General features: G+C 40.9%; 1 protein-coding gene across 6 annotated transcripts in view; it reads right to left on the minus strand.

The window, feature by feature from the left end:
• Positions 1–15,644, minus strand: part of LOC126353935 (uncharacterized) — a 340,432-nt gene that overhangs the window by 94,260 nt on the left and 230,528 nt on the right. For all 6 annotated transcript variants that reach the window (XM_050003197.1, XM_050003198.1, XM_050003202.1 and 3 more), the window contains one exon: positions 5,513–5,611. In XM_050003197.1, coding sequence (XP_049859154.1) covers positions 5,513–5,611 — 99 coding nt within the window. The remainder of the gene's footprint in view (positions 1–5,512; positions 5,612–15,644) is intronic.

Below are 15,644 nucleotides of genomic sequence, written 5' to 3' on the forward strand. Positions count from 1 at the left end.
TAATGTATGTGTGATGCTTTTACATTAGAGGATGGATAACAGTTCTCATCACAATTCTTCAGTTGTTCCATTCTTGCCAGTGAACCTTTCTCCTTGATTTCCACCAAACCATGACACCAAAGCTTGTGCCTCCACAGCAAGTGGAGACATGCATTCCCTGTTGTGCCTTGCCGATAGGCTGAGGTGACTTCAGTTTGCCTCTAACTACAGATACATCAAACAAAGGCATGCACAGTGGGATGTCCCACACCAAATACCTAAACTAGATTTCCAGTTTCCACAAACATCTTTCGTCAGCCTACGAGAATAAAAGTGGAATTTGTTATACTGTAGAATCCTATGTCACACCACAATTCTCAAGCTTGTCAAAGGTGTGAAGTGCCTGTGACTGTTTGATCAACAAAGATCTATTCCTTATTTTATCTACTGCAGCAACTTTTTCAAACCTATCCTAAATATTTTCAACAAAAACTGTGGCTTCAATTTTGCAAAAGATTCTCTGTTAGTTCTGGAGCATACCAAGAACTGGGTGAACAGTCCACCCCCATTTCTCATTGCCTATCACCCTATGGCAAGGGCGAAGGTGGAAAAACAGTGGGGTTATAAGGCTTTTCATTAAAATCTTGCTTTCTGTCTGATGAGAATGCTGTGTTAGCACAACAAGCAGCATGGGTGAGTAATATGTTTCACTGTGGATCATCAACTCTGATGCCATTCACTCCAATCACAGAATTTCCCCATGGACACCAATCCACCATGGTAAAGATTATCTGGTACGGCAACTGTTGCCTGGAGCCCCAGGGCCAAGACTGGCAGGCACCTACTTCTTGTGTGATGTCCTTAGGTTAGTTAGGTTTAAGTAGTTCTAAGTTCTAGGGGACTGATGACCATGGATGTTAAGTCCCATAGTGCTCAGAGCCATTTGAACCTACTTCTTGGACTAGAGGGGGGAGGCTATTGGTCAGGCATCAGTAGTGTAAATTCCATGTTGTCACGGGGGTTATAACTGTAAGGGTACATGATGATCCATCTCCCATGTACTTTTGGCTCCCATGTGCCTATATTTGTGCATGAGGAAACAGGCATTATGTGGGCATATTGCAGGAATGATTTTTCTTCCATGTAAGTACACTGTGGGGTTTTATTCCACACTGTGTTATCATTGGCAGCACTAAACACTTCAGTTTGGAAATGATTCCATTGTGTAACATTCCAACATGCCAAAGTTATTTCTAACATGAATCAACCTGTACATTTTGCCTAGTTTGTCTCTACTGATAATATAAAGCTCATTCAAAAATAGAACATCATGCATAGTCGATGAAAGATCTAAGTTGAAACAAGGCTTCTGAAGTAAACACCGACATTCTTTCAAAATTATTCCACCTGACGTGCAAGATATACGGTAGAATGTAATAATTGCAACTACAAAGAAGGCTGGTGCTGACAGGCACGAATATTACTGAACAACCAGCCTAATATATCATGTTTACAAGATAATGACATTTATTACTTATAGCAGAATTGAAAAACTGGTAGAAGCCAACCTCAGCTAAGATCAGTTTGGGTTCTGGAGAAATGTAGGAACAAGCAAGGCAACAATGACCCTATGAATTACCTCAGAAAGTATGTTAAATAAAGGCAAACTTACATTTACGTTTGTAGACTTAGCGACATTTATGTATTTGTAGACTTAGAGAAAGCTTTGGACACTTTTAACTGGAATACACTCATTGATATTCTGAAGGTAGCAGGGATAAAATACATTGATAAAAAGGTTATTTACAACTTATGCAGAAACCACATGACAGTTATAAGAGCTGAGGGGCATGAAAGAGAAGCAGTGGTTGAGAAGGGAGTGAGACAGGATTGTAGCCTATCCCTGACGTTATTCAATTTGTGCATTGAGCAAGTGGTAAAAGACGCCATGCAGAAATTTGGAGAGGGATTAAAGTTTAGGGAGAAGAAATGAAAACTTGTGGTTTGATGTTGATGAAATTCTGTGAAGATATGGCAAAGGACTTTGAATGGCAATGGAATGGAACAGACATTTTCTTGAAAAGAAATTACAAGATAAATATCAACAAATGTAAAACAAGGTTAATGGAATGTAGCTGAAGTAAATCAGTGATGCTAAAAGTATCAGTTATTTACTGAGACACTAAAACTATAGATTAAATTTCTTACTTTGGCAGCAAAACAACTGACTGGCTCTAGCGTCAAAAGAATTTTTGAAGAAGCGGAATTTGTTTATGCCGAATGTAAATTGAAGTGTTAGGAAGCCTTTTCTGAAAGAATCTCTCTTGACTGTAGCCTTGTGTGGAAGTGAAGTGTGGATGATAAGCAACTCAGTCAGGAAGAGACTAGAGCCTTTAGAAATGTGTTGCTACAGAAGACCCCATACTTACATACATAAATCCCTGTTCTATAGATCATGAATATGATATTTCATAATGGTGTGGAACATGTCACTTTATCAAAGTTTTCTTTACCCAAATAATTAATAATGGTGGTTTTTTTTTTAAGTCATCTACTGAGTAGAAGAAGTTGTCATTAAGAAGTTCTTTTAATTTGCATATAAATGTTGGCTGGCTATTGGTCAGACTTTTAATGCTATTTGGCAAATGACGAAAGATTTTTGTGGCAGCATAATTCTCCCCTTTATGTGCTAAAGTGAGATTTAACCCAGAATAGTGAAGATCATCCTTTCTTCTACTGTTGTAGCCATGCACTTCGCTGTTATTTTAGAGTTGGGATAGGTTATTAGTGACGAATTTCATAAGCGAACATATGTATTGGGAAGGTTCTGTGAATATGCTGAGTTCCTTAAATAAATGTCTGCAAGGTGATCTTGAGTGGGCTCTAGCTATTATTCTGATTACACGCTTTTGCGCAATGAATACTTTCTCTCTTAATAACGAATTGCCCCAAAATATGATGCCATAGAGTTTGACAGAGCACTGAAAGACCAGAGTCGAAACAAGGCCCCCGGAGTAGACAACATTCCATTGGAACTACTGACGGCCTTGGGAGAGCCAGTCCTGACAAAACTCTACCATCTGGTGAGCAAGATGTATGAAACAGGCGAAATACCCTCAGACTTCAAGAAGAATATAATAATTCCAATCCTAAAGAAAGCAGGTGTTGACAGATGTGAAAATTACCGAACAATCAGTTTAATAAGGGAGTGAGACAGGGTTGTAGCCTCTCCCCGATGTTCTTTACAGATGAATGGAAAAACTAGTAGAAGCCGACCTCGGGGAACATCAGTTTGGATTCCGTAGAAATACTGGAAAACGTGAGGCAATACTGACCTTACGACTTATCTTAGAAGAAAGATTAAGGAAAGGCAAACCTACATTTCTAGCATTTTTAGACTTAGAGAAAGCTTTTGACAATGTTGACTGAAATACTCTCTTTCAAATTCTAAGGGTGGCAGGGTTAAAATACAGGGAGCGAAAGGCTATTTACAATTTGTACAGAAACCAGATGGCAGTTATAAGAGTCGAGGGGTATGAAAGGGAAACAGTGGTTGGGAAGGGAGTGAGACAGGGTTGTAGCCTCTCCCCAGATTTATTCAATCTGTATATTGAGCAAGCAGTAAAGAAACAAAAGAAAAATTCAGATTAGGTATTAAAATTCATGGAGAAGAAATAAAAACTTTGTGGTTCGCCGATGACATTGTAATTCTGTCAAAGACAGCAAAAGACTTAGAAGAGCAGTTGAATGGAATGGACAGTGTCTTGAAAGGAGGATATAAGATGAATATCAACAAAAGCAAAACGAGGATAATGAAATGTAGTCGAATTAAGTTGGGTGATGCTGAGGGAATTAGATTAGGAAATGAGACACTTAAAGTAGAGAGGATATAAAATGTAGACTGGCAATGGCAAGGAAAGCGTTTCTGAAGAAGAGAAATTTGTTAACATCGAATATAAATTTAAGTGTGAAGAAGTCGTTTGTGAAAGTATTTGTATGGAGTGTAGCCATGTATGGAAGTGAAACATGGGCGATAAATAGTTTGGACAAGAAGAGAATAGAAGCTTTCGAAATGTGGTGCTACAGAAGAATGCTGAAGACTAGATGGGTAGATCACATAACTAATTAGGAGGTATTGAATAGGATTGGGGAGAAAAGAAGTTTGTGGCACAACTTGACGAAAAGAAGGGATCGGTTGGTAGGACATGTTCCGAGGCATCAAGGGATCACCAATTTAGTATTGGAGGGCAGCGTGGAGGGTACAAATCATAGAGGGAGACCAAGAGATGAATACAATAAGCAGATTCAGAAGGATGTAGGTTGCAGTAGGTACTGGGAGATGAAAAAGCTTGCACAGGGTAGAGTAGCATGGACCACAACAACAACAAACATGAAAGCAGTGAATGAAAATAGACATAGTAGGCTAATTTACTGATATGTTTATCACCAAAATTTGCAATAACCCTAATAGCGTAAGTAGCTGAACCTAACTGTTTCAGCAGATCATCAATGTGTTTCTTCCAATTCAATTTCTCATGGCACATTGACTACCGAACAGAACGTGAAGGTTTTGGAAGATAACTTCATCCCCATTTTCCAAAGTGACCCTTATTTCAACAAGATGTGGTTCATGTGAGATGGAGCTCAACCCCATTGAAGCAAGAGAGTGTTTGGTGTACTGTAGAAGCACTTGGAGAATCGCATTTTAGCTCTGGAGTACCCAGAGGCCAATGGCTTCAGCCTCGATTGGCCGCCATATTCTCTGGATCCGAACACCCGCAACTTCATTTTGTGGGGCTATATTTAAGACAAGGTGTATAACAATAGCCCCAAAACCATTGCTGAGCTGAAAACAGCCATTCAGATCATCAACGTAAATCTGAATATCTGTAGTGATGTTTACATGTTGAATAAAGTGTGCACATGCTGTAGTTTGTAACTTTTTTTTCCTTTTCCCCTATATAGTTCAATAATTGTCACCCTGTAAAAACTAGGTGCATACTTAGTGCAAAAGCTTTACACACAGACACTGGATATCAAAATAAATACTGTATCCTTTTATGTGTTTTCATCCGTAACTAGTCAGCATGCCACCAAATTTAAATATCAATTACGTTAGTATCCTGTAAACTACCTCAATTCAATCTTTATGATATATCATCCAAAGTGACTCCTGGAGCACGTAACTGATAACTAATAACATTAATTTCTTTGGCATTTCTCTCACTTACGATGGGTCCAACCTATCACATTTTATTCCAGTTAAATCTGTTTTCTCCCTACAGTCATATTTAATGTTTCTTCTTCTTCTTTTTCGTCTTCAACACATGAGCTTCAAATGACAAACATTTTACCTTAATTTCTATTCCTAAATGTCCAATAGTTGTCCGATTCAAAAACTTCACACACTATTTTATTAATTTCAATCATGTCTGTGAAATACACAGGTAAGGGTCTTAACTGTTTAATTCAGCTATTTAGTTTTTGTAAAATTAAACAGTAGATGCCAAAATTAGCTTAAAAAATTAATTACCTTTAGCAGTGTTGGCATAGGTAATCCACATATCTAATACTTTCCGCCAATGCAGTGGCATTCCACATTTGAACTTAGATCCAATTTCTGCAGGCAAACCTGGAAAAAGGTAACAAAAATATACTACACCTGTATCTAGACTGTAAAAAAATTCTACTTAGAAAGTTTCAGCACCCCAAGAAAAAAAGAAATAAAAGGTGACACAAAGCTACGGGTGCAGGTTTCCGTCACTTCCATTTATGCAAATTTCCATTTCATCCTTAGATTTATGACTATAAGTTCAAGCTGCTCTGCAGTGTGCCCCTTTTTTTACATATTTTGGTTTAATTAAAATAACCCATCAGAAAGAAATGCCCAACCCCTATAACTGAAGAGTGAGATAAAATTATGTCGAAATTGTTCACAATAATAATGGTAATATTAAAACAGAGAAAAGAAAAGATAACATAGCACTGATACATGTGGTACACAGATACAGTACCGGACATTATTCTGTCAGCATAGAGTTGACATTACTGTCACACTCGGGAGGTTTAAGTTCTCCTTTGTAGCCATAAAACAAAATCCATTCATAGCTGATTTTCTAATGAATTTCCTACTGAAAAATCATGTGCCAGCTGAGAGAGAGGGGGTGGGGGATTGTTGTGGACACATGTGGTGTTATGCACTCAGGAGAAAAAGGGATGGATCACAACCTCCATTCCAAACATCTGGCTATTAGCTCAGACCATAGATGGGCAAACATGATCATCCTTGAGAACCATTCATTTTTACTCATTCATCGCCGTTACTTTATCTAACTGTGTATGCTATACGGATTTCACACAATTCATTTCTACTTGGATTGGAGGCCAGCTAGTGAAAAGGAGAGGATTTGGGGTCATAAAATTTCTTAGTAGGCATCACATTAGTTGAGTGAAGTGATAAGCTAATGGCTGCAACACAGGTACAGAAAGGTCTGAGCAAGCTGAACAGAAATAGGGATTATGGAACCTGTTTACGACAGGGCGCGGACCACCCCAGCCATCACTTTTAAGGAAAGCTCAATGTCTTAACAAGTACAATCTTTTTATTTCATTTACAGGAAATTACATATATTTGTGTGAGCATTGCTAGCATGAAATAATTGGAAGTAAGCTGCCATCTCTCAAACCAACATTAATAGTTCCCTTTAACAACTTTTGAGTGTATCGAAGTGTCGCACTAACTGTACAGGAAGTAAATACTTATTTGGAAAAATCGTGACTTCCGACACAGGAGCTGAGAAAATGAGTATTAAAATTAGAAACTTTGTACTAACAAACTTAAAATTAACTAACTTAAAATTATAATAATGCATGGAAAGTTCTGGTTAATAGCAATGAATTATTTAGGAATAAAGGGACGATCCACAGAAAGGCAGTAGCGCCATCGACAGATACACAAACAAAAGGTATAGAGCTTTGTTTGCTAGCTTTTGGAATGAAATTCCTTTCTCAAGCTATAGGAGAAACACACACACACACACACACACACACACACACACACACACACACACAGAGACTTACTCACATGCACGTGCCTGTCTCCTTACATTGTGCTCATTTGACTACCAGCTGTACTTAAAATTATTGTTCACACAAATGTATTTGAAAATAAAAGGAAGAAAAGCACTACTTTATGCATTCGTGTGGAAGCAATTTGCAGAAAGTCTTCCAACTGTGGATCTAAGCAGAAGCTACTAGTTCCAAAAGAGTTGAACATGCTGTCATTCTTTACATGACAATCCCTCCTTTCTGAATATTTTCCCTTCAGGCGTGGGCAGCTAATTTATAGTCTCCAATGTTTAACATTTGGATTCCAATATTCACATAGTGATCTGGTAGATATAATACAACTTTTGGCATTCTAGATCGTGTGAACAGGTAAGTCATTAACATTCTGATGCATCACAGAATGTTACTTGAAATACATTTATTTTGTCAGTTGGTTGGGGTTTAAGGGATTAAACAGTGCAATAATCAATACCTCGGTCAAGAAGCAGTTCTTCTGGAGTTACTGACATCAGTCAGAAATTTGATCTAATTATGAAGTATATAGGAGTGGTAAAATTGAGGCACTGAAGGCAATAGACCTGAGAAGCAATTTAATGAGAAGTAACGGTATATGGGTCAGGCCAGTAAATAGTTCAGCAGGTGAACTAGGGGCTCCCAGGCATTATCTGTGGAGAGAAAAATATGACCTGCTTCTGCCACAGCAGAAAGGGTGACGCCATTGAGAGAGTAGAGAATGCCTTCTAGCCAGGGGATATTTAACAGTAAAAGTGAGAAGTAATGGACATCAGTTGTATCAAGAATAAGAAAACAAAGTGAGAGAAATAATCATATCAGCATGTGGGTGAGCCACGCAAATGTACCCAAAGACTCTACATATGATGGGAGCTGTCCCTACCACAGCTGTCCCATTACCAATCCATTACTGTCAAAAGTGTTACATAGGTGAACAGCATCCTCCATTCATTAGAGTCCTATCCCTAAAAGGGAGAATAGGGTGCACAAGAAAAATAAATTACCACATCTAAAATCAATTAAAACAGAACAAAAAATGGGTGCTGAGGGAGCTGGCAAAGGAGTACAGTCAAGGGTTCTCCAGGCCCTGCAAGCAGCAGAAGACACCCCAACACCAACCACTTCGACCTCACAGCAGTTTAAACTGTTCTATCTGAGAATAAAATCCAGTTTCATAGAGGAAACAACGTACGACTTCAACAGTCCATGAGCCATTCATCAATATTAGAGATAAAACTCTGGAAGACCACACTTAACATGGAAAGCCAAAAGGAGTAGGTCTCCCACCAAGACATGAAATACTGTTTGTTCAGCTCCACAACTACAATGCGGGGGTGGCTCATTATGTAAGGTAAAACTATCAATTAATTTGATACAATCAATGAAGAGGTAACATAAGATAGTGGACTCATTCTGGGAGGAATGGAAGTAGTAGTGGTAGTGTAAAATTTGTTAGATGGGGCAGTAGCCCAGCAGATGATGTTCCATCTCAGAGTAAGGGGAGGTCTTATTTGCACCCACAAATATACGCCCTGGGATCGCCAAAGCAAATGTGGACAATAATTGATTCTCTAACCCTACATTCGATCAGTTCATTCCCTGGGATATTCTCAAGATTTTGGACTCAGAGAAAGTCAACTGGGTATGCACTATGACTAATGCCATCCTCTCAAGGGAAGAGAAAATGACTGTGGATGAGGAGCTGGTGAGGTTATGGCATGGAATTCCATGTGTCATTACACTGCAGATCATGAAATAAATAATTTGGCATTTTGGATTTTTACCTCATGGGTAGGAACGTGGTCGATGATGTGTGTTAGTGTTACATGCCACAAGCAGAACAAAGCAGCCACTATACTGCATGGTGTTAAATTTCATATTTGGTAGGTTTTATTTCTCGTGAAGTACATGGTATGAATATAAATTGTTTCAAAGCATCAGCAAATTGAAGAGCCCCTCAGAAAGTGCTGTTTTAGCTACCATTTGTTATAATACAATGATGGGAAACTAAATATTCATAGATAATGGCTTCCTGTTGCTGATGTTTTTAGTGTTGTAACTTGAGTGCACTAAAATTAATGATTTCAGTGCTATGGCACAATGATTGTCTACCAAAAGCACATCTTTCCTGGCACAATTACCATATTAAATATCAATTAATGACATTTGTAGGCACAGTTCTTAAACTGTGTATGTCATTTACAGCGGCCCAGTAGCTATGCCACAACTGTAACACATGTGCTGGTATTCTTGAGAGAATATAGCACAACCCTGGCCAGCACTACCTTCCTTCAATGACACGGTTTGATGCATGGTTTGTGGTAAGCATGCTTGATATGCAAAATAAGTAATATTCATATCAAAGGAAACACGGTTAGGCTGTATCAGGTCATAATATCAAAAATGAATATATTCACGATTTGTACAGTTTGATGTTAGAAACAGTGTGTACTGTGCGTTGGATTCGAGAACACCAGAGCAACAATGGTGGACTGGGTATGACAATGTTAAAAGCTGGTCGCCATAAGCTGATGGCCATGCCATGCTGTCAGATGTTGTCGCTGAGATAGCAGCCTTTAATTATTATTAAAAAAGATATTGTATTGTAGAAAAGAAAAAAGATGAATCACTGTGTATGATATTAACTCATGTATCAGTTGTTGTCTGGTTGTGTTCACAGAATTAAGTAGCACATACACATGTGAGCATCCTGTGTTTCAGTTATTACATTGACAATACAAATGTGTTATGGAGAATGAATAAAAAATGAACAGAAGATGTTATTAATGGAAATTTAAAACCTTTGTTGTGAAGTTACTTGTTGCAAGGGTGTTTGTGAAAGATGCTCATCATGTTACATCTTATTCATATCACGTCATTGAACAGAAACTCATAAATTGAGTGAGGCTGAGAAAAAGGGAAGTGGACAATCTTGAAGACATTTTTAGTGAAATGACTTTGGGTGTTGGAGGCAGTATTAACACCCATGATCAATTTAGAAAGGCTAGTACATGCTCTTTAAGTGAAACACAATTTTCAAAAGTGAAAAAGTGCCATAATTTTTCACACTGGTGTAACGTTAGCTCAAAGACATGAGTTACATAGCTGCACTTATGACTAATTAGTTGCATGTGCTAACATCACTGGTTGCCTTAGCAACAGATGACAACAACTATATGATGACATCCCTCGTTTGCAAAGATGATGGGGTACACAGGATGGTTAAGGAACCATGGTGATAGGAGATTGTCGACAAGACTAGTGCAAAAGACACTGATAGCCAGACACACCCCACAATGATGAGCAACAGGGTCAAGCAGTTTCAAAGTGGAGGGAGCCATTGAGCCATAAGCTTCACAAGCATAATCTAGTCTGGACAAAACCAGAGCATGAAGAAGATCGAAAAGAGAAAGTCTGCAACCCAAAATGTGTGGGCCAGGTGAGCGAGAGCATTAAAATTCCACATGCAGGTAATCTTCAGGTGATTAATATGCGGTAGCAGTGTCAGCTTTTTATCAAAAGTAAGGCTCAAGTAATGGGACTGTGCTCCAACATCTATGTGCTGGTTCCCTAAATAAAATTCTGGATCAGAGTGTACTGAGAGTTGACAGCAAAACTGCATAACCCACATTTTGGAGGGAGAAAACTGGAAGCCATGGAAGCATTGGAACAGGTGTTCTGCAGATGCTACCGAATGGGAGCTGCAAAAATCATTGATGTATAATGCCAGAATAACCAGATGGCCGACAGTGGTTATGAGCACATTGATGTCAAAGAGGAAGAGTGTGACACTTAAAACAGAACCCTGGGGCTGTGTCATGTGAAGAGGTAAGAGCCTGCAAGAACCCATTCAAGGAAATGTTCATTGCAGGGTTCAGCTTGGTGAGGGTTAAAACAGAGGGGGGGGGGGGGAGGGTTCTTCAGCTCAGTGCTTCTGCCGGAGAAACATAGCAGGATAGGAAGGGGACGCCGATTGTTTCGCAAAGTGTGTCATGAAATGTTCTGCAAGTACCGATGGACAGTACAAAGAGCACCCTGTAGGATAAGACCTTGGACAGTTGATTGTCAGTGATGACCTAGAAGGCTATGGAGTTTGGACCAAAGCTGCAATGAAGAGACATACATCTCCAGCGAGGAAACATAGTGCTACCAGCCTTTAGCATGAAGATGCTTCAAATCAATAAGGCTGGTCTGTGAACGTTTAAATCGTAGAAGGGCCTGTTGGCTATCCTAGATAGAGACTGCTACCTCTTTGATCAATGACCAACATCTGTAGGAGGACCTGTAGACAGGGCGATAGCAGTGCTAGCGGCATGAAAAATAGTTTCAGAGATGTCTCACACAACCATATCAATGCAATCCGAAAGAGGGGCACAAAGTTCATATCACACATATATAAAGGCCAATTGGCTCTGTGGAATGCCCAACATGGTGGCCTGTCTGCCGGGCAGCAGTAGGGGAATGATAGAATCACTAGAAAGTGATCACTGTCACAAAGATCATCATGGGGTGACCAATATCAGGAAGCCACCTGTGCAGGGGAGGAGATTGTGGGATTGATAGCGGAAAAGCTGCTGTGAGGGGAACCGTCATTGAGGACACAAATCAAAGCCTGTAAGAAATTGTTCAATCAATCGAAATGGCACTCCCTCAAAGAGTGAAGCGTGCACTGAAATCCCGAGGAGGAGATACGGGGGCGAGAGTTGCTGTATTAAGGGAGGCAGGCCAACAAAAGGAAGTGGTCTATCTGGTGGGAGGAAGACACTGCAAATGGCGATTGCTGGGGTGATTTGCACTCATGCTGCTATTGCTTCCACGTTAGTATGAATGGGGATCATGTCACTAATGACATCGGTATGACCCAAAGTGTAGATCTCTCCAGACACTATCCCGTTGTTGGCATGGTTTCGACAGAATGCCCAATAACCACGAAAAGTTGGAGAGTGGTCATCAAGAAAGCACATTCCTTGACGGGAAAAGATACAATGCAAATTAAGAGAAACAAGTTGTATTTCCAGTTTCCAGTAGGTGACAGTAATATCCTTAGCAATTCCACTTGTTTATTGTGTGGTGAGAGTCCAGGTTAGACATAAAGAAGCCAAGGGGAGGTCATGTCACCAGTGCAGTGGTCATCACCTACAAGGGTGGGGTGACATTCATAAATAAGATATCAGACTCAAGTTGCAAAGTGGGAGATGGTATCTCGTGGGACACCAAGAAAGGGAGGCTCGTCCTGGGACTTCTTCCTCTTCTTCTTCTTCTTCTTCTTCTTCCCCTCCTCCTCCTCTTCCTCCTCTCTCGGAGGTTGAGGAGGACAGGGCACAGGGGGATAGTAGGCTCTCGCAAAATCTGGAACCGAAAGAGAGCGGGTGACCTTGGGGCACACAAACGGTGCACCCCATGGCTGAGTTGTGGTAGCAGGCCTAAGGCCGGAGAGACACTGGGGAGGGTCCCGAGGGAGCGGGAAGGGGGACACCGCTGGCATGTGCCAAAGAAGGGACGCACTTATTCAGCCAGGGAGGGTGTATGGCAACCGGAGGGGAGGGCATCGGAACCACAGGAGAGGGGGATGAAGCTGGGGTAAGGAACTGGTAGGAGGAGGAAAGGATGTAACAGAGGCAAAAGTGGAAGAAATCAACAACGGGTGGAGTTGGTCATATTTTTGGTGAGCCTCAGCATAAGACAGTCATTCCAGGGACTTGCACTCTTGGATCATCTTTTCTGTCTTGTAAACTGGGCAATTTGGCAAGCATGGAGAGAGTCAAGACAATTTACACACACCGGTGGCGGACCACAGGGGCTTCCCTCATGGAGCGGGTGGCCACAGTCACCACACAGAGGGTCCGCTGTACAGTGTGAAGACACATACTCAAAACTGAAGCACTGTAAGCACCTCAGGAGTGGCAGGACGCACAGTTTCACATCACAGTGGTAACACACAACCTTAACTTTCTCTGGAAGGGTATCCTCCTTGTAAGCCTGAATAAAGGTGCCCATATTTGTCCGGTTGTCTTTACAACCCGTCTCCACATGTCAAACTAAATGAACCACGTTGCTCCAGATTAGCCCAGAGCTACTCATACATTTGCAGGATGCGATCCCTATAGTCACTTCCTGGACCATATTCAGATACTGCTGACAGATAATAGACACCAGAACGTCACCAGGGCAACCACAAGCACAAAGAGCTGCAGAGTGGGCAGCAGAAGAAGCTCTGATCAACAGGGAGCCAGACTGCTTCTTACCGAGAGACTCCACTTTGCCAAATTTGTCCTCTATATTCTCCACAAAATAATAACAACTTTATGGTGGTGAATGTGTCCCCATCCATCCTAATACAGACCACATAGCGGGGAAAGTGTTTCATACAAAGACTGTGGGCTTGGCCCTACTCCTAGGGTGCAGCTAGGGAAGGAAAAGCTGCAGGGTCATACGAAGCACCATTCAATGATCTGCTACCACTCAACATGACAGTCTTTGGAGAATGACCAGATTTCTGCAGTTTGATATGCTTCATACACCAAGCATCCACATAACACCACCCACTCTGATTAGGGGCTCTCCCCATGGGCATCACCCAGCCACAGTAACGGCTGCTTGCTATGATGGCTGTTGCCAGGAGTTCCAATGCTCCAGGATGACAAACAACGTCTCCTTTACATACATGGGGAGGTAACAACTCATGTATCAGTAGTGTGATCCTATGTTGTTAGAGGGCTAGGCCAAATGGGTACATATCAGCCCCACCACATGGGCTGGCTACTCGCACTGGTGACTTAGTGGGGCAGAGGGAGGTTACAGTGGGAAGGAAGAGGGGAAGACAGGGAGAGAGGAGAATCCACGCAATAGACACTAGGGAGGGAGTTCTTCCCAAAATGGCTCACACTAAAGACAGAAAATTTAGAAGTGGAGGTCAAACACCAAGGGTGGAGCAAAAATGCCAAAAAGGATCAAAGAGAACTGGCAAGAGGAACAAAATCACATGGAATATGGGTAAACAAGGGGATAGTCAGGTCAACATAAATAAAAACACCGAGAGAGGGGAAGGAGGGAGCAGTGGGGAGGGGCATGGTGAAGGAAACAAGCCCAGGCGAGGAGAATGGGCTGCAACAGCTCAGGGCCCTGGGGGCACTATGGCACCATGCACGAACTCACAAAAGAACCATGAGCCCAGGGAAGGGAGGGGGCGGGGGGCAGCATAACCTTATTGAATAGAGTGAAGACTAGTAAGCTCCTAAGAGTGTTGAAAGACTGAATCAGTCAACACATAACATCAGAGTTGTTAATATCATTACAAACATATTGTTATTATCAAATTACAAAGTCAGGCCAACTGAAAGACTTGGCGAAGAAATATTACATCGACCTGCTGTACACAGCTGAAAGCACTGTGAACTGCGAGCTGTGAAAAGAAAGGTATCAGGTTCACATCCACTTGCTTCTATTCCTTTTTTCCCTAAAAGATTCGAGTAGAAGAACTATCTCAAAAGTTGATATTATTTATTTTAAACAATGTATTTGAGGCAATTCTTGTTGAAAAGGCCAACAACTAGACTATTTGCCCAGTGGCCAGAAATCTTGACCAGATGGTCAGAGTAAGTCAGAAAGTAAAAACAAGTTACACACTGAAAGTTTTTACTGTCCATTCAAATGAAATTAAAAAACAACTCTTGATCTTCAAATCCATCTGATAAGGTATGTTATTTCAGAGTGCTGGTAGCCCATGCAACATTGAGAATACAAATATTATGCACGCACAAACTGACATTAGACACTATACCATAACCATATTCAATTTAAAACCAAAAATGGGACGGAAATCCAATTAAATTAACAAATAACTTCCACCACTGTGTATCTCAGCTCGTTGGAGAGCATTACATATTGTGCCACTGCCAGCATTTACTGTTCAAGTCATTGATGAGTCCAGAACCTTCATTGTGATTTTTTCCGCTCTTCTTTGACAATCACTAACGCAGTTGACATAGCTAATTTATGTGCTCCTATTTTCGTAAGGAAACTACATGGTTGCGAAACCAAATAAAGCTAATAATGGATGCAGGAGAGTGCGGAGGGTACAAATCATGTTAGCCAGCTCATCCCGTGTGCTGAGGTCAGATGTCCTGTACACATCCATGTCAAGTGTTAGCTGCCTTGTGCCATGGGAGGATGGTCGAATAGAGCAAGTTGTGAATAACAGATATCATAGAGTGATAAAAGTATCATCAATCAATAGCCTGGAGACTGCTCATTGAGTTACTACAAACTAAACTGCAGTAGAGGGTGGTCCATTTGACACAATGTAGGGCTCTGTTAATGGCTATCACAACTGCCATAAAAACATCACATGCATAGCAAGCAGAAAAGAAAGTGTGCTGACTCTCTCCGTGTTAACACAGGTAATGTAAGACAGATGGCAAGCCCGTGAAATATGAGAAGCTCTGTCACTTCCAGCTCAAGTTGGCATGATTTTGCCATATTGGAGGGTGTGTGTTGGTAGTGTCTATGCTTATTTTGTGAGTTTGTTTGAAGTGTTGTGCGTGAATGTCACAGAGTTGAAGGCTACGGTGATAAAGTGGTGTTAA

The sequence above is a fragment of the Schistocerca gregaria genome, chromosome 3, assembly GCF_023897955.1.
Source record: "Schistocerca gregaria isolate iqSchGreg1 chromosome 3, iqSchGreg1.2, whole genome shotgun sequence".
Classification (NCBI taxonomy): Eukaryota; Metazoa; Arthropoda; class Insecta; order Orthoptera; family Acrididae; genus Schistocerca; species Schistocerca gregaria.